Raw genomic sequence first — 21,891 nt, 5'->3', positions numbered from 1 at the left:
AACAAATGTCACATCTGTAGCATGAAAGCCACATCTGTATTTGAACACAAATGTCACATCTGTAACATGAATGCCACATTTGTAACACAAATATTACATCTGAAGGACACTAAGAAAATAGCTGAAAACATTTTTATTTTAGAAAACAAGTGAAAGTGGCAGTGAAAATATTATAATGCTATAGGCCTGCAGAAAGGATTGTTGAATATTTGCAAACTGTAACAATTTATCACTCGGCTAATAACTATAATTATTGTAACACACTCAATTTTGAAAATAATATAACCTCGCTTGGAGACAAGTTTCAAACATCTATTCCTTCTGACATCTGTAAAGTAAAATAATAAAATGGCAGTAAATATTGCCATTTACTTTGATTTTGTAATGCTACGAAATATGTCATAAAATAAAAGTTTTGATTTATCTATGACAAACTCGCTTTATCTTATAGAGATAGGCCCTAAAATTTTCAATGATAGAATTACATTAAATAAAGTCTAGAAATTAATTTCCAAGTCCTTGAAATAACCAAAAATGATTTTACAAATGTGAAGTTTATGATAGTTTTGTTAATATCAATAACAGAAGTTTTAATTTTTAATTTAAAGTTGTGATCCACAAAGAATGACAACTCTTGCCTTGGGCTAGTACTTATAAGTAGAGATCTATTAGTTTACTTCCCTTGCAATTACACAATTGAGTGGAAAATGAAAACTGTTTAAGACACAATATCATACTTTTTTGCACAACAAAATCATTAAGGATTTATTCATTTGTGTTTGATTTACCCCTCAAGACATGGTTCCTATGATTCTGTCAACTTACATATGGTAAAAAATTAACTTTTAACAAGCCAATAATAAAACGAAGTACCAGTAGGTAAATAATAGTGCAGATAATACAGTTTTGCTTGTATCAAAATGTCACAATAGATCCACTTTTGTAATACAGAACACCTGGTAGGATTAGTAAAGGTGCAATTATATTGATCTCTATTTCCTATGCCTATATCTTAGTTATATTTTTAAGAGCAGTATTTTCAATACAACCGACATTATCATCCATTTGAGCCATGTCATGAGAAAACCAACATCGTGGTTTTGCAACCAGCATGGAACCAGACCAGCCTGCACATCCATGCAGTCTGGTCAGGATCCATGCTGCTTGCTTTCAAATCCTACTGGAATTAATTAAACTGTTAGCGAACAGCATGGATCCTGACCAGACTGTGCAGATGTACAGGCTGGTCTGGATCCATGCTGGTCGCAAAGCCACTATGTTGGTTTTCTCATGGCGCAGCCCATTTACACAAGTTATTTTACAGAAGAATAAAAATTGGAGACCAGTCTCTAAGCTCCGGCAGTTGATTGGCTGTTTCTAAACACACAAATTTGAAAATGACCAATGGCAATGAAGGCTGCTTTCTGTGTTATTGTGTACTATGTGTGTGTTCAAGTTCAGTGTCTTTTTCATCGTTTTTTCAGTCATATAAACAATGGTGTCTATATGTAGCAGTGTGCAAAAAAGCCGAAACTTCATAGTGCTGCCTCACTGGAATATCACACCTCAGACAAGTGACATGGTACACCACCTACTCACACTATACTGACCAGGGTTGCCACTTAGTTGAGAAAACGGAGTTTCCTGACTTTTCCCTGATTAAACCATACTTTTCGCTGACCAATACCACCATATTTTACGGTCTCCTCCTCCCCTACAGCTGGCCAATCCACATTTTTGTATCTATTTTGTTAACAGATACCAAAATGAGTGTAAACCTTATTATGATGGTATAAAACAAGAGCTGTCTCCATAGAATGACACATGCCCCCGATGGCACTTTGAATGAATAGTTATGGCCGATGTTAGAGTTTAGGACCTTTGACCTACGGAGCTGGGTATTGCGCGCGACACATCCTCTTACTGTGTCACACATTCATGCGTAGTTATTTTAAAATCCATGCATGAATGACAAAGATATGGACCGGACACGCCCATCAATGCACTATCATGAAAAATGACCTTTAACGTCTAAGTGTGACCTTGACCTTTGAGCTACGGACCTGGGTCTTGCGCGCGACACGTCATCTTACTGTGGTACACATTCATGCCAAGTTATTTGAAAATCCATCCATCGATGACAAAGATATGGACCGGACACGCCCATCAATGCACTATCCTTTAATGTCTAAGTGTGACCTTGACCTTTGAGCTACGGACCTGGGTCTTGCGCACGACACATCGTCTTACTGTGGTACACATTCATGTAAAGTTATTTGAAAATCCATCCATCGATGACAAAGATATGGACCGGACACGCCCATCAATGCACTATCCTTTAATGTCTAAGTGTGACCTTGACCTTTGAGCTACGGACCTGGGTCTTGCGCGCGACACATCGTCTTACTGTGGTACACATTCATGCCAAGTTATTTGAAAATCCATCCATCGATGACAAAGATATGGATCGGACACGAAAATTGCGGACAGACTGACAGACCGACAGACTGACAGACTGACAGACCGACGGACCGACAGACGGACAGAAGGTTCAAAAACTATATGCCTCCCTTCAGGGGCATAAAAATTATGTCAGTGACAATAATTCATTTGACTTGACTTGGCTATAAACACACCCCTCACAATACTACATGTACATCTATGATTCTTCACATATAATTATAAAAAAATTTCCCCGACTTTTCAAGGTAAGTGGCAACCCTGCTGACACTGTGATCACCAGTCCTAGAACTATCCTCTTGCTGCCGAAAGACAAGCAAGGAATCTACTAGTACCATTTCTCACATCTCTGGTATGATACGGCCATGGAGATGACTGACAACCCTTCCTGCACTTGAAGCAGGCACACCACCACAAGGCTACCTAGGTGAAAAAGGCAGTAATTTGAGACTGGCCTCTAACGTCAGTTTGATTAAATATCTTCTGGTTTAGTAACTTACTATTACTCTGCTAAATTTCTATGATGAACTTGTCCATCTTTCAATTTGGACAGTACCATTAACTGTTAAGATGGGTGCTTACCAAAAAAGTACTGACTGAATGGCAAACAGTGCAGATCATGATCAGACTGCACAGATGTACAGGCTAATCATGATCTACACTGGCCGCAAAGGCAGTATCAATTGTATCCAGCATGGTAAGAGTCAATCTACATTGCACATCTACAGATAATATATTACTCTGAAAGTATGTTTAAACTTTTGTCATTATGGTAACACCGAGTCAGTAAATATTAAAACGGTCAAATATTGACTTCCATATTTAAAGAAAGAAACAAGCTTAATAGTTTTGCCCAAGAGTCTGCTGCAACTTTTAACTATAAATATGTGGAAGCAAAACAAGAGGATAAAACTGGAAATAAAAAATTCAAAATTGGAAAAAAAAAATAATGATATGAAGATGAAAGGTGAAAATGAAGTTAAGCAACAATCCTTCCATTTAATACAGCTATCTAGACAACATACATCTAACTAACTGCATATTCTGGCCAGTAAATATACACACAACAACCACGCACTTGACACTGAAGTTCATACACTCAGATATACAGCTAATTTCTAGAAACATTGTCTGACTTACAACAACCTTGAGGAATCATGATTATGTTGGAATTACTCTTTTTTTCTCTCAATAATTTGGGAAGATGATTCATAATTATGATCATTCTATGTGAACTTTAGCCATTGTTTGATTGAAAAATTTGAGAAACATTTCAAGTTATCAAGTAGATCTAATAAAGTTTGGCCAAAAACTCAGTAATTGCAAGCCCTACCCCCACCCCATATTTTTTTGATAATGGCTTAATATCCACCCATATTTTTTGATAACGGCTTAATATCCATGTTTTTGTTAAAGGTTTCATGTCAGAGCCATTGATCACGTGCATACATGATTCAAAAATTATCACACCTGAGTTTTTAAAATATATTAATATACTAAGTATTCATTTCATCTCACATTTTGTGCACAAGTGTCTACAATTTGTGTGCACTGTATACACTTCTGTCTGGACTGTCGTATACATGACTACTTTCTTTGAATGTGACCTTCCCTTATATATCAACACTGAAATCAATAAATCTTGCGGGCATGAACTTTCACGGATTGTGTAAAAATGTCTATTTCATGAGATACAAATGTGTGGATTTCCACTTTGGGAAATTCATTTGTTCATTGCAATTCATTCTCCTGGATGCTACCACATAACCATCAAAATCTGTTTTGTCTGTTTTCTTTTGGGTTTAACGCCATTTTTCAACAGTATTTCAGTCATGTAACGGCGGGCAGTTAACCTAACCAGTGTTCCTGGATTCTGTACAGGTACAAACCTGTTCTCTGCAAGTAACTGCCAATGTCCCCACATGAATAATCAGAGGTGGAGGATGAATGATTTCAGACACAATGTCTTTTATCAAACTGTCACGGAAAACATACGCCCCGCTCGGGGATTGAAATAAACAAATGGAAATAATCTATATTCATCAAAATCTGTACCCCATGAATTATTTCAAAGAAATGGCACTGAAAAAGTTCAAATGACAAAAAAAAATACTGGAATAAGCACGGTCATTTTATTGGTTGTCCTGATACATTTATATATTGACGTATACATGTAAAAGCCCAGAACATACTGTCATCATATTTGTTTTTTTACAAATATGCCAATCTTTCAGATTTTCTTTTCTTTGATTTAAACACATTGTAATGTTTATTAAAATAAAAGCTTTTAAAATTGTAACATTACAAAAACAAAACAAAATTAGTACTAGTTATATGATATTAATACGCAGTAAAGTACTATGTGCAATGTTTATAATATATAAAATACCCATATATACAATTGTTAAAACTGTAATATGTGTGCACTCTGTATATATCTAGTAAATTTAAATAGAAGAAAAAGTTCCAGTTGACTGATCATGATTGAGGGAGAACCGATTTGCAAGACTTTTAATTTTTTTTTGTGGGGGGGAGGTTAATGTCACAACAGCAAGATTTAGAGTCATACAATGGTCAAGAACTATCCAATTTGCCACCCTGGGTATGATTTCATCACGGGTGGGCACACATGGGTAGAACCACTGAAACTTTGTAAGCCAGCTTGATGGCTTCCACACTTCAAAAATTCAACCCTCAAAGTGAGGTTTCAAACACAGGGTTGAGAGACAAGAGAAACAAAATCTCCAGGCTAGTGGCTCCTGAATGTCAAAGCTCAAACCAGCAATCTTTAATGAGTAAATAACTTCAACCACTCAACCAAACTAGTTCCTGGTAAGGATAGGACTCTGGAATAGGACTCTGGACACACATACTCACATGAATAATCAAGTATATTTGTTCTGTTGTTTTAAATACCATCTTTCAACTGTTTACAGTATTTCAGCCATGTAAAGTAGTCACTTAACCTAACCGATGCTTAGATAACTTAAGTAATGAAAACCTTTCCACAATAATCAATACAGCTGCTTGGGAATAAACGACCTTAAATGTAATGTCTTTCAGTCAACCAATATGGAGAAGATACGTCTCAGCCAGTATTCCAACAGAATGCCTCTAAATTAACTTACTGAACACTACCTACTGAGTTAACCACAGGGCTCAAGAAAACTTTTGAAAGTTTAATAAAGTTATCATTCAATGAGGCAAATATCTGACATAATTTAATATAAGACGTAATTCTTACAAATATTTTCTCAAAATAATAAATTATGTCACTATGAGGGAATGGAAATGCAGATGGATGGGTCCTGGAAAAAGAAATCCCCAAGGCAAAAGAAAGCAAGGATGATCAGAAATAACCTCAAACACTTTCACAGCGGTCTCCCCTTACAGTAGAGAGACAGCTGTTCTCACAAAAGATTTTGATAAATAGTTTTCTTTTTCATCATTCGATACCTGATTTTGCTTGTTGAAACTATTTTGAGTATTTTTCAGAGACTTATGGCAGATGAGGGTTATAAAATGTAAAAAATAAAATTGAAAATAAGAAAACAACCTTCTGGTTTTTGAGAGGGCAGAAATTAATGCAGTGCTAGAGGAGACAATTGCAGCAAAGAGTTTCGATCAGCTTACAGGTACTGCATGTGCTAATGGGGAAAGCAAAGAGAGCTGCACATGACAAAAGTCCTGCATAAGGTGTCAGTTACATAGCATGACTGTCCTGTAACTTGTACAAACAAACACAGGGATAGCATCTGAATTTGACCCAATAGTTCCTGTCACAAGTTAAACTGGACAACAGGTAACAAAGGCCCGCCCTCTTATTTTAATGGAGAGAGAGCAGATCTATGGATCGCACAGTCATCAGTTCAATCCTTGGGCAAAGTCTATATTCTCTGTGATGATTTGATAATGGCATTGTATCAAAAACCTATGTGTTCTCATCTACTACTGTAGGGAAGTTAGATGTTAAAAGTCGAGAACAGTTTTGTTCTGGTACAGAATCCAGGCTCATTAGGTTAATGCCTGTTGCTAAGTAACTGAAATATTGTTGAAAAATGTATTAAATCCAAAACAAATAAACAAGGTAGTTCATGACAATGAAGGCCATAATTATGCCCCATTCTCGACTGATGCAAACTCCAAACACCAATTACCTGCCCTAGCACTACCTAAAATCACTGATGTCACAAATACATGTACCATGTGACCATGAAAATCACTTGATTCATATAATTATTTTCTTATTTTCAATTTTACTTGTTCATGTTGTCACCCACATTAGATGTAAATCTGTGAAAAATACTCAAAATAATTTCATTAATAAAACAAGAGCTGTCGGAGGACAGCAACGCTCGACTATTTAACAGCCTTGTTGCTTGAATGAATAAGAAAGTCGAAAAAGGGGCATAATTTAGTAAAAGAGTAAAATAGGGTTATGGAACCTGCATAGTGCTTATCAGCTCATGACAGTGGACAAGTGTATGAAGTTTCAATCCATTCCCATTAGTGGGTACTGAGATACCAGCTTACATATAAGAATTTAACCCAAAAACTCCTAAGTTGAAAAAGGGGCATAATTTTGTAAAATGCAAAGTTGAGTTATTGACCCTTTGCACTGCATGTCATATCATGACAGTGAACTAGTGTGTGAAGTTTCAATCCTTTCCCATTAGTGGGTACTGAGATACCAGCTTACATACAAAAACTTAACCAAAAATTTCTATGTTGAAAAAGGGGCATAATTTTGTAAAAAAGCAAAATAAAGTTATGGGACCTGCTTTGTGCATGTCAGATCATGACAGTGAACAAGTGTGTGAAGTTTCAATCCATTCCCATTAGTGAGTACTGAGATACCAGCTTACATACAAAACCTTAACCAAAAAATTCTAAGTCAAAAAAGGGGCATAATTTTGTAAAAAAGCAAAATAGAGTTATGGAACTTGTGCAATGTAAGTCAGTTTATCACAGTAAATAAGTGTGTGAAGTTTCAATCCATTCCCACAAGTGGTTACTGAGATACCAGCTTACATACAAAACCTTAACCAAAAATTTCTAAGTCAAAAAAGGGGCATAATTTTGTAAAAAAGCAAAACAGAGTTATGGAACCTGTGCAATGTAAGTCAGTTTATCACAGTGAATAAGTGTGTGAAGTTTCAATCCATTCCCACAAGTGGTTGCTGAGATACCAGCTTACATACAAAAACTTAACCAAATCGGGACGCGGACGCCGACGCGGACGCCGACGCAGACGCCGACGCGGACGCCGACACATGGGTGAGTCCAATAGCTCTACTATTCTATGAATAGTCGAGCTAATGATGAAAAAGTCATTTTTCAAAATACTGATAAAACTGTTTATGGTTGCAGAGGTCTCTTTACTGCAAAGGGAGACAACTGCTAGGAGACTGGAAGTGATGAGGCTTAAGAAAGTAGTTCTCCCACACTTTGAACGAAATAAAGAAAACAGAAGAAGTTTCTCTACAACTACAAAAGTATTGAAAAAAGGTGCATGCATTTTGCTTACTTTTGCCGATATTGTGGCGAGTCACTTTAATAAAAAAAATAAAGACCCTTTACATCAATTCGTATATGTGTATAATTGCTCTAATCATGCTAGCAACTACAGTAATACACGTTTCAAAAAGTGATAAGAACCACTTTGGCAAAACCAATTTTAAAAATTTCTGCAACTGTGTTACAAATATTTGTACATTTTATCCTATAAATGTCTTCAAATTTATCTCATAATTATCCTTAAAAATGTTTTTATGGCACTGAATAATTTCTTTGCACTAAAATTCAGAAACAAGTAAAATTCAGAGCAGCTGTACTTTGATTAGACTAATAACTCAAAATAAATTGAGCCACGTTATGAGAAAACCAACATAGTGGGTTTGCGACCAGCACGGAATCAGACCAGCCTGCGCATCCGCGCAGTCTTGTCAGGATCCATGCTGTTCGCTTTCAAAGCCTATTGCAATTAGAGAAACAATTAGTGAACAGCATGGATCCTGACCAGACTGTGCGGATGCGCAGGCTGGTCTGAATCCATGCTGGTCACAAAGCCACTATGTTGGTTTTCCCATGGCGTGGCTCAATTAAAAATACAGTTTAAGTTCTTCTTTTTACTTTGTTTTGGATCACAATTATTAAGATATGGTAATTCAAATAATCCTAAATCAAAACTTTTTCTGTTTAATACTAACGCTGTGTCATTTTCTTTTTTTCAAAATTAATGGCATTGTTTAGTATTATTTACTGGTACTGATGATAAACCCAGACAGACGATAAAGTCAACCACCTTGGAAATATTCGATTGCAATCAGTTATTTATTTATAAAATTGAACACACCATCTAATAGTTTCCACTCACAACACCAACTGGTGTAAACAAAAACAAAATTGGTAAATATTCTGTATAAATAAATGACTTATATTTATTTGTATAAAAAAATATTTATCCAAAATTACTGGGGAAGAGGGTGTTTTTTGCTCATGCTCACTGTTGAAACATGAAGGCCTGACATTGGGTCACTTTTCATTACTTGATCAGGAATGACTGTAGCAGCATTTTGGGGAAAGTTTCAATATAATAATACGAAGAAAATTTTGTAAATGACAAAGTGGTCGAATTTATCATCAGTCAACGTTCATACAGTCCCCATTTTACAAACCCCTTTCTGGGTCTTACTTTGTGTGAGTTTGCTTACTAAATATAAAATTTGAATTATGTAAAGTTTTCAGCAAATGTTAAGCTTTATTTTGATACAGACCATTGATTACAATTTGCAGAAATAAAAAGGTTACAAGTAAAAAAACCTCATTTTCTGTTCGGGTTTATCATCAGTACCAGTACAGTACAAATTTTTAGACTCTTGTGCAGTCACATCAAAATCTTACTTTTTGACAGATGCTTTTGGTTTGTATTTCTAGTAAACACTGACATTATTTCTGACAAGTCAGGGAACATGGGTAGAACTACCCCAAAGCAAACTTGGTTGCTTTCTCACATGACATCTGACAACATGCAGGCTTCAAACACAAGTAAGTGACTTTAACCAACTTGCCAAGCCCTGTCAAATTTTTGTATTTTAGGAAATAAACTGTCTATGCATAAAACAGTATCGTAACTGACAATGCACAGCATCTTCCATAAAGTTCAAGACAATACCATTTTAAACAAAAAGAACTTCAATGATCACAGTGCAGTTATGTTTCAGTAGTTGTGTGTGTATATTTGAGCAATATTCACCTATTTCCAAACATGGACCAGTATCCCACGTTTTACTACTACTCTTGCCTCCAGCACTGACAATATGTTCATCATCAGTATTGTTATCAGAGTCTGAGTTATCTACCCCTGTGAGTTGGTCCAGTTCTTCTATGTTGTTGTCTTCTTCTTCCTCCTCCTCCTCCTCCTCATCACCCTCGTCATCGGTTTTATCATCAACCTGATACTGGAGTGCCGCGTATTTCTCTACAACCTAAATATAACAAGAAATAATAGAAGTCCTGATGCCTTTTATAAACTATATACATGTACAGCAACCGCATTCCAAATCCCACGAAGTCTACTTACTCTTAATAGTCTATTTTATAACAGAAGACACAGCCCTTGATTGGTCACGCTGTTATATAATACGATTTTTTTACTGTACATAATTGCCAACAATAAATGTTCATTGTGACACAATTTTATAAAGCTGTTAAACAACTGCTGTTAGTTCTTATTTCAGAAACTTGAAGCTTTGAACATGTTGAAAATATGCAACACTTAAACAAAATATAGAATGTAAGAAAAACAGTTTGGAACTTCATAAATTGCTAAAGCATGCTCTCGTGTTTGAGCCATTAAAGCTGCAGTGAGAGGCACTTTCCTGTAATTGAAGGGGCATGTCTCCTTGGCCCATATTCATCACCATTTCAAGTCTTAAATTTTGACTTGGACATTAAAACAGACAAATTTCATAATTTTGCCCTGTTGTTACATTAGAACAGATTACAATGAAACTTTGCACACACAATCATGCTTCCTGTAGCTACAGACATCAAAACAGAATGTCACCAGTAATAAATATGCTATAAAAAAAGTTATGGTATACTGAATGTCAAAACTAGGGTTTTTTTTTGTATTGTTTTGTTGAGTTTAATGTCGCAACAACACAATCATAGGTAATAATTTATGGAGACTTTCCAGCTTTATTGGTGGAGGAAGACCCCAGGTGCCCCTCCATGCATTACTTCATCATGTGCAGGCACCTGAGTAGAATTATGGACCTTCCATAAGCCAGCAGGATGGCCTCCTCACATGAAGGATTCAACGCCCCTAACTGAAGCTTGAACCAACATCGGTGAAGGGCAAGTGATTTGAAGTCCGCACCCTTAACTACACAGCCATGGAGGCCACTAGGATGTTTTAAGAATGAGGGGACTATATTTTGAAAGATTCTACAATTAAAGAACTATAACTCTGCAGTGATTTACGAGATCCCGACAATATAACAGTACTAAGGACCACCTAACTACAGCGATCAACTAGAAAATGCTTTTGTAAAAAAGCGCATGTCTCCCCCAATGCAAAGTCCTATAGGCAAGAAGTTAATAGGGGTCAGGAGCGAAAGTCAAAGAGACACTGATGGTTGGCTGCAATAGGGATCATCTACTTGGCATGTCCAGACATCCCGCTAAATTTCAACACTCTTGGCCTAGTGGTTCTCAAGTCACTGTTCAAGCTCCTGTGACCTTGACCTTTGATCAAGTGATCACAAAATAAGTAGGGGTCATCTACTCTGCATGTCCAATCATCCTATTAAGTTTCAACATTGTAGGTCAAGTGGTTCTCAAGTTATTTCCAAAAAAATGATTTTACATGAACAGGCCACTGTGACCTTGACCTTTACTAGACTGACCCCAAAATCAATAGGGGTCATCTACTCTGCATGTTCAATCATCCTATGAAGTTTCAACATTCTGGGTCAAGTGGTTCTCAAGTTATCGATATGAACTAATTATCAATGTTCAGGCCTCTGTGACCTTGACCTTTAACGGAGTGACCCCAAAAACATTAGGGGTCATTTACTCTGCATGAACAATCATCCTATGAAGTTTCAACATTCTGGGTCAAGAGGTTCTCAAGTTATTGATTGGAAATGGTTTTCCATGTTCAGGCCCCTGTGGCCTTGACCTTTAACAGAGTCACCCTAAAATCGTTAGGGGTCATTTACTCTGCATGACCAATCATCCTATGAAGTTTCATCATTCTGGGTCAAGTGGTTCTCAAGTTACTGACCGGAAATGGTTTTCAATGTTCAGGCCCCTGTGACCTTGACCTTTCACAGAGTGACCCCAAAATTGTTAGGGGTCATCTTCTCTGCATGAGCAATCATCCTTTTAAGTTTCAACATTCTGGGTCAAGTGGTTCTCAAGTTACTGACCGGAAATGGTTTTCAATGTTCAGGCCCCTGTGACCTTGACCTTTAATGGAGTGACCCCAAAATCAATAGGGGTCATCTACTTTGCATGTACAATCATCCTATGAAGTTTCAACATTCTGGGTTAAGTGGTTCTCTAGTTATTGATCGGAAATGATTTTCCATGTTCAGGCCCCTGTGACCTTGACCTTTGATGGAGTGACCCCAAAATCAATAGGGGTCATCTACTTTTCATTATCAATCATCCTATGAAGTTTCAACATTCTGGGTCAAGTGGTTCTCTAGTTATTGATCGGAAATGGTTTTCAATGTTCAGGCCCCTGTGACCTTGACCTTTGACGGAGTGACCCCAAAATCAATAGGGGTCATCTACTCTTCATGACCAATCATCCTATGAAGTTTCAACATTCTGGGTCAAGTGGTTCTCAAGTTACTGACCGGTAATGGTTTTCAATGTTCAGGCCCCTGTGACCTTGACCTTTCACAGAGTGACCTCAAAATTGTTATGGGTCATCTTCTCTGCATGAGCAATCATCCTATGAAGTTTCAACATTCTGGGTCATGTGGTTCTCAAGTTACTGACCGAAAATGGTTTTCAATGTTCAGGCCCCTGTGACCTTGACCTTTAATGGAGTGACCCCAAAATCAATAGGGGTCATCTACTTTGCATGTACAATCATCCTATGAAGTTTCAACATTCTGGGTTAAGTGGTTCTCTAGTTATTGATCGGAAATGATTTTCCATGTTCAGGCCCCTGTGACCTTGACCTTTGATGGAGTGACCCCAAAATCAATAGGGGTCATCTACTTTTCATTATCAATCATCCTATGAAGTTTCAATATTCTGGGTCAAGTGGTTCTCTAGTTATTGATCGGAAATGGTTTTCAATGTTCAGGCCCCTGTGACCTTGACCTTTGACGGAGTGACCCCAAAATCAATAGGGGTCATCTACTCTTCATGACCAATCATCCTATGAAGTTTCAACATTCTGGGTCAAGTGGTTCTCTAGTTATTGATCGGAAATGGTTTTCAATGTTCAGGCCCCTGTGATCTTGACCTTTGATGGAGTGACCCCAAAATCAATAGGGGTCATCTACTCTTCATGGCCAATCATCCTATGAAGTTTCAACATTTTGGGTCAAGTGGTTCTCTAGTTATTGATCGGAAATGGTTTTCAATGTTCAGGCCCCTGTGACCTTGACCTTTGACGGAGTGACCCCAAAATCAATATGGGTCGTCTCTGCTTTTACTGGGTCAAGGGAGATTACACTATGTGACCAAAGGTCATTATGAGAGGTGTGGTGATTCTAGCTGAAATAATTTTGAATTATAAGCATTTTCAGTACTGGACGGACGAACATACAGACAAAACAGCCAGACAGACATTGCCAAATCTATATCCCTCCACCTTTAGCTTGTCATCTAGATCCCTCCACCTTCAGCTTGTGTTTCATGAGTAATTATTTCTGAAAATATTGGGTACAGACAGTGAATATAGCAAAATAAATCCTTTGCAAACATTTCAGATCTTGCAGTACTCAATAAAAACTTTTCTGTAGAACAAATTCAGCTGTACTTGGAAGTAATACTGATTCACGATTTCTGACATAATATAGACTTGCTCCCTGTGTTAAAATTTTTGATTATGTAATGTACACAGTGAGGTGTGCCGTGTATGGCCCTATATTATTACACTGACCTTCTCCATGTTAGACTTTGCAGACTTTTTATTTGCATCAAGCTTCTTCTTCAATTCTGGATCATAGAGAGCTGGGTCATCATATAAACTGCAAAAAAAAATTACAAAAATAATCAAGCTACACACACAAGCCAATGATGACAAATAACGTAGCAAAATTAATGTAAGATCCTATTTTACAGCTGAGCTGGTACTGAGGAACATTGCAAACGTAAAAGCTTGCAAATCACAGTTTACAGCTGAGCTGGTATTGAGGAACATTGCAAACGTAAAAGCTTGCAAATAACAGTTTACAGCTGACCTGGTATTGAGGAACATTGCAAATGTAAGCTTGCAAATCACAGTTTACAGCTGACCTGGTATTGAGGCACATTGCAAATGTAAAAGCTTGCAAATCACAGTTTACAGCTGAACTGATACTGCGGAACATTGCAAATGTGTAAGCTTGCAAATCACTGGTATTATGGGACTTTACAGATGTAAGCTTGCAAATCGCAGTTCACAGCTGACATGGTATTGAGACACTCTGCAAATGTAAGCTTACAAATCGTAGTTTAAAGCTGATGTGGTATTAATGCACTTTGCAAACATAAGCTTACAAATCATTGTTTACAAATGACCTGGTATTTGGGGATCATTATGTTTATTGAAAATATAATCATATACTGGACATAGAGCATTTTAAAGCATTTGTGAAACTGTAAATTTTACATTTCAAAACAGTTTTTATCTCTTGAAAATATAATGCTAACTACTCTACTGACAGGAGAGAGCAGTGGTTGACTCAAGAGTAATACAAATGAGCTGGCAGCTTTCTTAACAAGTGAGCTAAAATAAGTCACAATATGCTCTTCTTTACACGCCCTGTGCAAAATTTCTAGCAATTTAATTTTTTTCTTGAAGACTGCTATGGACGTGAGCGAAGAGTAAATGTGTTCGTAAAAATAAAATTTTTTATGCAGGTTTAATACAGTTGTATCCACAAAGTACCTGAAAGGGTTGACAGCAACACCAGATGAATGGAAGGTAGAGATGAAGTCTTTTTGACGTCTCCTCTGTAACTGGTTCCCTACATCTGTGAATGCCTCTCGTGCTAGGTCATCCATTTCTCGAGACCTATAAACAAATAGGCAAAAATAAACTGAGAAATATGAGAAAAATTGCTCAATAACACCTACATTTAACTTATTCTTTACTGAGATTGTCCTCAATTTCTTTAATAAAGTTGGAAAAAACAGGCCATCAAAACTACATTTAGCCACAAGATAAGACTTCCTGTATGATGCTCTATCCACAGAGCTTACTTATTTTCTTCCTGTTTTTAATTTAACTTTCTAGCTTTGACACCCACCTTACTCTTTCATGAAATTCATTCTCAAATTTCTACAGTGACTAAGAAGTACCCCTTTCATGAAATTCGTTCTCAAATTTTTACTGTGACTGAAAAATTCCAATTTCATGAAATTCGTTCTCAAATTTTTACTGTGACTGAGAAGTACCCCTTTCATGAAATTCGTTCTCAAGTTTTTACTGTGACTGAGAAGTACCCCTTTCATGAAATTTGTTCTTAAGTTTTTACTGTGACTAAGAAGTACCCCTTTCATGAAATTCATTCTCAAATTTTTACTGTGACCGAGTAATAATGTAAGACAGGTGAATATTTTATCACAGTCCTATACTGGGACCAACATGTCACAGGGAAAGTCTAAGACTTGAATCTGGAACCTTAAAAAATCCTTTGCATTTCCTTTGCTTGTTTTAGGTTTTACACTGTTTTTCAATAGCATTTAAGTTATGTTATATGGGCAGATAACCTAAACAGTGTTTCTGCATTCTGTGAAAGGTACAAACCTGTTCTCCACAAGTACCTGTCAGCTTCCCCACAATTAGAGGTGGAGGATGAATGATTTTATACTCTGTCTTTTGCACAATCATCACTGAGAACATTATGCCTTGCCAGGGTATCAAACTCATGACCCCGCAATCCTTAGATCTACGCTCTCCCTATTGAGCCAAGCAGGCGGGCCAACATTTTGCTCTATCAATTGAGCTCTAGAGTTTGCTTACACATTTTCTTCCAAATTTAATAAACAAATTCTAACCATGACACATCATCAAGCCTTCAAAATGGATAGAAAAACCTTTTAATGGCGGTATATGCTGCAGACCAGTCTGAGCTGGTGGCACATGAATTTGCCTTTGTGACCAGTTCAGACCAAGATCAGCCTGCATGAATAATCTGCACTGTTCGCTATTCAGTCAGTAAATCTTCAGTCAAAACCACTTCAAATAATAAATGGTACTGCCCTAATTGAAAGATGGACCAGTCCATTTTAGAAATTCAGCAGGCTAAAGGTTAAATGCAATCTTGTCACTGGTCAATTTGAAATCAACCAATCAGCTGCTGGAATTTTGAGACTGGTCTGCTGACAGTTTTCGTAACTTTTGCACAAGAAAAACTTAACAATTCATCTTAAATTGATACATCTTATCTTACTTGGATGGTTGAATTTAAATATGCATGAAATATTCAGAATCAGGATGCTACATTTATTATGTACAGGAAATGATGTCAAGGCGATTTTCCATAAATATAGCGAAGAATAAAGCAACATACATGTATGTCATCTGAAAATCTAACCTGAAGAACGACTATGTCTTTTATGCTTGCTGACTTTCATAAATATATATACATCTTACATCATGACTATTGAGATGAAGTCTTCTGTCCCTGTCAGACTTCATGATTATACTGCTTGCATACATATAAATCTTACTTAAGACAGCCTTTTGTGCCTGCTGGTCTAGGTAAGTTTATTTCTTGCATAATGGGACTCTTACTTGAGATGAAGTCTTTTTTCCTTGTTGACCTTCATAATTATACTTCTTACATCATGATAGTCCGGGAACACCTTCTTCTTGTTGATAAATTTCTCTAACTTTCTGTTTATATCTGGGTATCTTGTACCTTAAATTTAAACAAGAGCTGTCTCCGTAGGATGACACATGCCCCCGATGGCACTTTGAATGAATAGTTATGACCGATGTTAGAGTTTAGGACCTTTGACCTAAGGAGCTGGGTCTTGCGCGCGACGGACCTGGGTCTTGCGTGTGACACGTCATCTTATTGTGGTACACATTCATGCCAAGTTATTTGAAAATCCATCCAACGATGACAAAGATATGGACCGGACACGCCCATCAATGCACTATCCTTTAACGTCTAAGTGTGACCTTGACCTTTGCGCTACGGACCTGGGTCTTGCGCACTGCACATCGTCTTACTGTGGTACACATTCATGCCAAGTTATTTGAAAATCCATCCATCGATGACAAAGATATGGACCGGACACGCCCATCAATGCACTATCCTTTAACGTCTTAGTGTGACCTTGACCTTTGAGCTACGGACCTTGGTCTTGCGCACTGCATGTCATCTTACTGTGGTACACATTCATGCCAAGTTATTTGAAAATCCATCCATCGATGACAAAGATATGGACCGGACACGCCCATCAATGCACTATCCTTTAACATCTAAGTGTGACCTTGACCTTTGAGCTACGGGCCTGGGTCTTGCGCACTGCACGTCGTCTTACTGTGGTACACATTCATGCCAAGTTATTTGAAAATCCATCCATCGATGACAAAGATATGAACCGGACACGAAAATTGCGGACAGACTGACAGACTGACAGACAGACAGACAGACAGACGGTTCAAAAACTATATGCCTCCCTTCGGGGGCATAAAAAAAACAACGCTGTTTGGTGTGATCTAAACAACTTTACAGTGACACAAACTATTAAGAACATTAATTATGGTGACTGGCATGCTAAAGTAATAGATGAGGACTCAATGTGTCTCTCTTTGGATCGTATTGAGCATATGAGCAGAACCACCGAACATCCTAAAGCTTGACGCCAGGCTTTTACAAATGAAAGAAAACTGCACTCCACAGTGGTCATGGGTAAGTGATTCTGATAAATTAGTGAATTTAACAATGTTGCCAATATGGCACAGTGAGCACACGGGTAACCTAGCAACCATCCAAAAGCCAGATGCATGATTTCTATAAAATTTAATGAAAGAAATCTGCACTCCACACTAGGCAGGGGTAAATGATTCTAATAAATCAATGAACTTGACCATATCTCCATGATGGCAAAGTAAATACTCATGTTATGTAGATCCAATGACTATCTTAAACTCGGATGTGTGGCTTCTACAAAGGAAATAAATCTGCACTCTGCAGTGGTCAATAGTAAGCAACTTAACTTGTCACAATGCTACTGAAAACTGTATATAGTATCCTGTACCCTAAAATCTGTCAATGTGTTGCCTCAGATGTAAAAAAAAAAAAACACAAAAAAACTTACCCTGGTATCTAAAGTATTTGTCAGTTGGTCTTCCAGTGCTTTTGACAGCTTTATGCAACTCACACAGCTTGTCCCATACCTGTAATGTAAAATGAAATCACTAGAATTCTATCCAAACTTTTCTCAACCTATCAATCATTTGAGCAGCGCTATGAGAAAACCAACATAGTGGCTTTGCGACCAGCATAGATCCAGAAAAGCCTGCGCATCCGCGCAGTCTGGTCAGGACCCATGCTGTTCGCTAAAGGTTTCTCAAATTGCAATAGGCTTTGAAAGTAAGCAGCATGGATCCTGACCAGACTGCGCAGATGTGTGGGCTGATCTGGATCCACACTGGTCGCAAAGCTAATATGTTGGTTTTCTCATGGCGTGGCTCATTTGCATTTCCACTAGTCTGATGTCAACTTAACAAGCTGTAGATAGATAAAAGTACTGAAATTAGATTAATTAGATTAATTTTGTATAACAAATGCTTAGAGCTACAACTTCTTTTTGTACATACATGTATATGTCATCATTATCAGTAATTTCCATTACCTTGACAATCGAGAACATTTTCCATCATAAAAAGACTGATATATGGAGTCAAGCAAAAAAAGTATGTTTACCCTCAAATTCATGGCAAAAATTCACTAGATTCAATAAATAACAAGAGCACAGCCTTGCGGGTGCAGATGCTCATCTGATTTTTTTGTCTCTCTGTATAATAGAAATACTGACCAACCCATGATTTTCTATGTCCAAAAGTTGCTATAATTCTCGCAAAAAGCAGGATGAAGTTATGTTTCTTGCTGTACAGAGTCAGCTTTTAATGGTGAACAAGTGTTGAAAGTTCCAAAGCAATAGCTTGAATAGTTTAGGAGGAAAGTTGACCTAAACATAAAACTTAACCAAGGAATTTGATATCTTCTAAGTCCAAAAGGGGCCATAATTCTTGCAAAAAGCAGGATGGAGTTATGTTACTTGCTGTACAGAGTCAGGTAAAGATGGTGAACAAGTGTTGCAAGTTTTAAACCAATAGCTTTGATAGTTTAGGAAAAAAGCTGACCTAAACATAAAACTTAACCAGGCAATGCCGATGCCAACACCGATCAACTGGTGACAATAATTCATCTTTTTTTTTTTCAAAAAAATCAGATGAGCTAAAAATAGCAAATATATTTTATCTTAAACATCATGCAACCTCTGCTGCATATTTTTAGCAGCAGACGATATGCTTCTGATTTGTGTTGGGTTTATCGCCATTTTTCAACAGTATTTCAGTTACCGAGTATGTATAATCCTACCAGTGTTCCTGGATTCTGTACCAGTACAAACCTGTTCTCCGCAAGTAACTGCAAAGTTCTCAACGTGAAATTCGAATGATGAATCAGAGGTGGAGGACGAATGATTTCAAACACAATGTCTCTTATCAAATCGTCACGGAGAACATACAGCCCGTCCAAGGATCAAACTCATGACCCTGCAATCCGAAGATCGGCGCTCTCCTTATTGAGCTAAGCGGGCGGGTGACATACCTCAGAAGTTGTATGATCCAACATTTCTCACTGTGACATCAATGACTTGTACTAGGTTGTTAATGTTTCACTACAATTTACCTAGTGGATTATTCTCAGATACATTATATTTCTGCATATGGGATGCGGACAATACAAATGCATCTCTTTTGTATTATTGATATACTATTTGTTTACATACTAGGACGTATTTGTAGTGTTAAATACAATAATTATTGTATACTGTACGCAAATCAATAAATACATGGGAATCTATTTCTGTTCCTCTTAGGTCTATCTTGATCATTCAAGTTTTATATGATTTATTTTTCCTTGTAATTCATCATGACCTAGGAAAAAATTGCTTTTATCAGCAGATCAACCGAAAGCCCTTGGGTATTAATATAGCAACCCATGCACTAGTTTATGTAACAGAAGTAGGTTGTTTCCTCTTTCTACCAATGCATTTTGATGTCTAATATTTTCCCCTGAATTCTTAAATGACAACACATTTTCTATTTATCTGCAAGCTGTACTATCTTCAAAATTGGAAGAAAAAATTGCCTGAAAATAGATGGGTAATTCTGCCTGTCCAGACAAATTTGCCTTGAAGTCCCCTTAGGCTATTGAAATAACATTTTGTTGCAACAGCACCCACATCTTTTATTAGATGTAGCAAACAGTTTATTATGCTTGCATTGTAATATTTCCCAGTAATGCAAGCTTAAAATAATGCAATCGAAGGACCTATATATTCTCACATTGCTCACCATGAACCAGGTCTCAGGAATGAATCATCTAGCCTATACTTTCAAACTTTAGCCTACTGGCAGCAATAGGTTGTGCCTTTGCGACTAATGCAGGAAAAGATCAGCATGCACATCTGTGCTGGCTGATCATGATCTGCACTGTTCGCTATTCAGTAAATTTTAAGTGAACACCCCTTTACAAAATAAGTGGTACTGCCGAAACTGAATGATGGACAAGTTTGAAGTGAGAGCAGGATCAACCTTCTACCACTGGAGATGGAAAAGTCAGATAAACAAACAAACATATGAAGTGCGAACCTACTGTCTGGGGGGTCTACAAACATAGAATAAAAATTAACAATTACTTTCATAAATTTCCGCTGTAGTCTATCTTCCAGTATGTAGTCGGAGACCTCACTGTCCATTTCATCCAGGTCTAGCTCTCTTTCCCTCACTGTCTCTATCTTGTTTCGAATACTCTGCAAAAGTTATTTAGTAAATTTGTTGGATCTAGAATCACATCAATTCAATCATTTAGATCATAAAATCATTGTGAAAATGGAAGATAATTTTATGTGAATGTCAAAATATCATTTCCTTAATGCGAGGTCATTCTAAACAATTTGTATAAATACCTAAAATCAGATACTTAAATCAACTGGCCACAGAAGTCCCATATATCTTAACTATAAATGGTATCTGAACTATACAGAACAAAGCATTATTATAACCTGTTTCAATACCTTGAAGTATGTGCAATACCTGTTTATTATCATGTCAACTGGAAAGCCACATGGTATGTCAGTAATAGGTAAACAGTAAAGAATGATGTGCTTTGAGTACATACTGGCACACATTGACCTACACCATCCATCTGGCTATGCCTTCCTGCCAATTTGGTAATTGGCATGCCAATAACAGGTGCACTATTGTCATCTAGTAACTGATAATATTACGCCTTATTTACATATGTTTCTCTTAACTCAAAGTCTGTGTGATTTCATACCAAACAAAAATAGAATCATTTGAAAAAATATTTATGAGCTGCGCCAAGAGAAAACCAACGTAGTGCGTTTGCGACCAGCATGGATCCAGACCAGTCTGCGCATCCGCACAGTCTGGTCAGGATCCATGCTGTTCACTATCAGTTTTTCTAATTGCAATAGGCTTTGAAAGCGAACAGCATGGATCCTGACCAGATTGCACGGATGCGTAGGCTGGTCTAGATCCATGCTGGTTGCTAACGCACTGCGTTGGTTTTCTCATGGCGCAGTTCAATTATGATGAGTTCCAGTTTAAAGTCTTTTTCAACACTTTTTCAGTCATAAAACAGGCTTGATTTAATTGCCATGGGTATATTGCAAATGATTCCTTTATTTGCTTATTTTGTGACCTCAATGCGAAACTAGTCTATCTGCTTCTATTTCTATACACACATAGACTAGTTTCGCGTTGAGGCCACAATTCAAATGTCTACAAAGTTTTTGTGATGGTGTACCAGATTTTATTAAATAACAGTAGTCCTGAAGTTCAAATATCAAAGAATGGGGGAAAGTTTAACACTTTACAGGAATTTGTTTTCTTATTTAAAAATGATGTTTACTTTTTGCTGTAACTGACCAAAAAATAGCTTATGGAAATGACAAGGATGGAAAAAAAATCTTAATACAGAA

At 37.1% G+C, this 21,891-nt stretch overlaps 1 protein-coding gene across 4 annotated transcripts in view; it reads right to left on the bottom strand.

Annotated features, from left to right (window-relative positions):
* The window catches only part of LOC123526107 (variant-silencing SET domain-containing protein-like), a 45,246-nt gene that overhangs the window by 8,850 nt on the left and 14,505 nt on the right, over nucleotides 1-21,891 (bottom strand). Inside the window, exons 4-11 of one of the 4 annotated variants that reach the window (XM_053525437.1) lie at nucleotides 20,584-20,697; nucleotides 17,974-18,052; nucleotides 16,436-16,562; nucleotides 14,585-14,710; nucleotides 13,595-13,682; nucleotides 9,716-9,947; nucleotides 7,988-8,011; nucleotides 287-328 (exon numbers count right to left, since the gene is read on the bottom strand). In XM_053525437.1, coding sequence (XP_053381412.1) covers nucleotides 287-328; nucleotides 7,988-8,011; nucleotides 9,716-9,947; nucleotides 13,595-13,682; nucleotides 14,585-14,710; nucleotides 16,436-16,562; nucleotides 17,974-18,052; nucleotides 20,584-20,697 — 832 coding nt within the window. The remainder of the gene's footprint in view (nucleotides 1-286; nucleotides 329-7,987; nucleotides 8,012-9,715; nucleotides 9,948-13,594; nucleotides 13,683-14,584; nucleotides 14,711-16,435; nucleotides 16,563-17,973; nucleotides 18,053-20,583; nucleotides 20,698-21,891) is intronic. The other 3 variants (XM_053525438.1, XM_053525439.1, XM_053525440.1) reach the window with 3 other exon arrangements.

Source organism: Mercenaria mercenaria, chromosome 15, assembly GCF_021730395.1.
Source record: "Mercenaria mercenaria strain notata chromosome 15, MADL_Memer_1, whole genome shotgun sequence".
NCBI lineage: Eukaryota > Metazoa > Mollusca > Bivalvia > Venerida > Veneridae > Mercenaria > Mercenaria mercenaria.
This window is presented reverse-complemented; position numbering and strand designations above follow the sequence as displayed.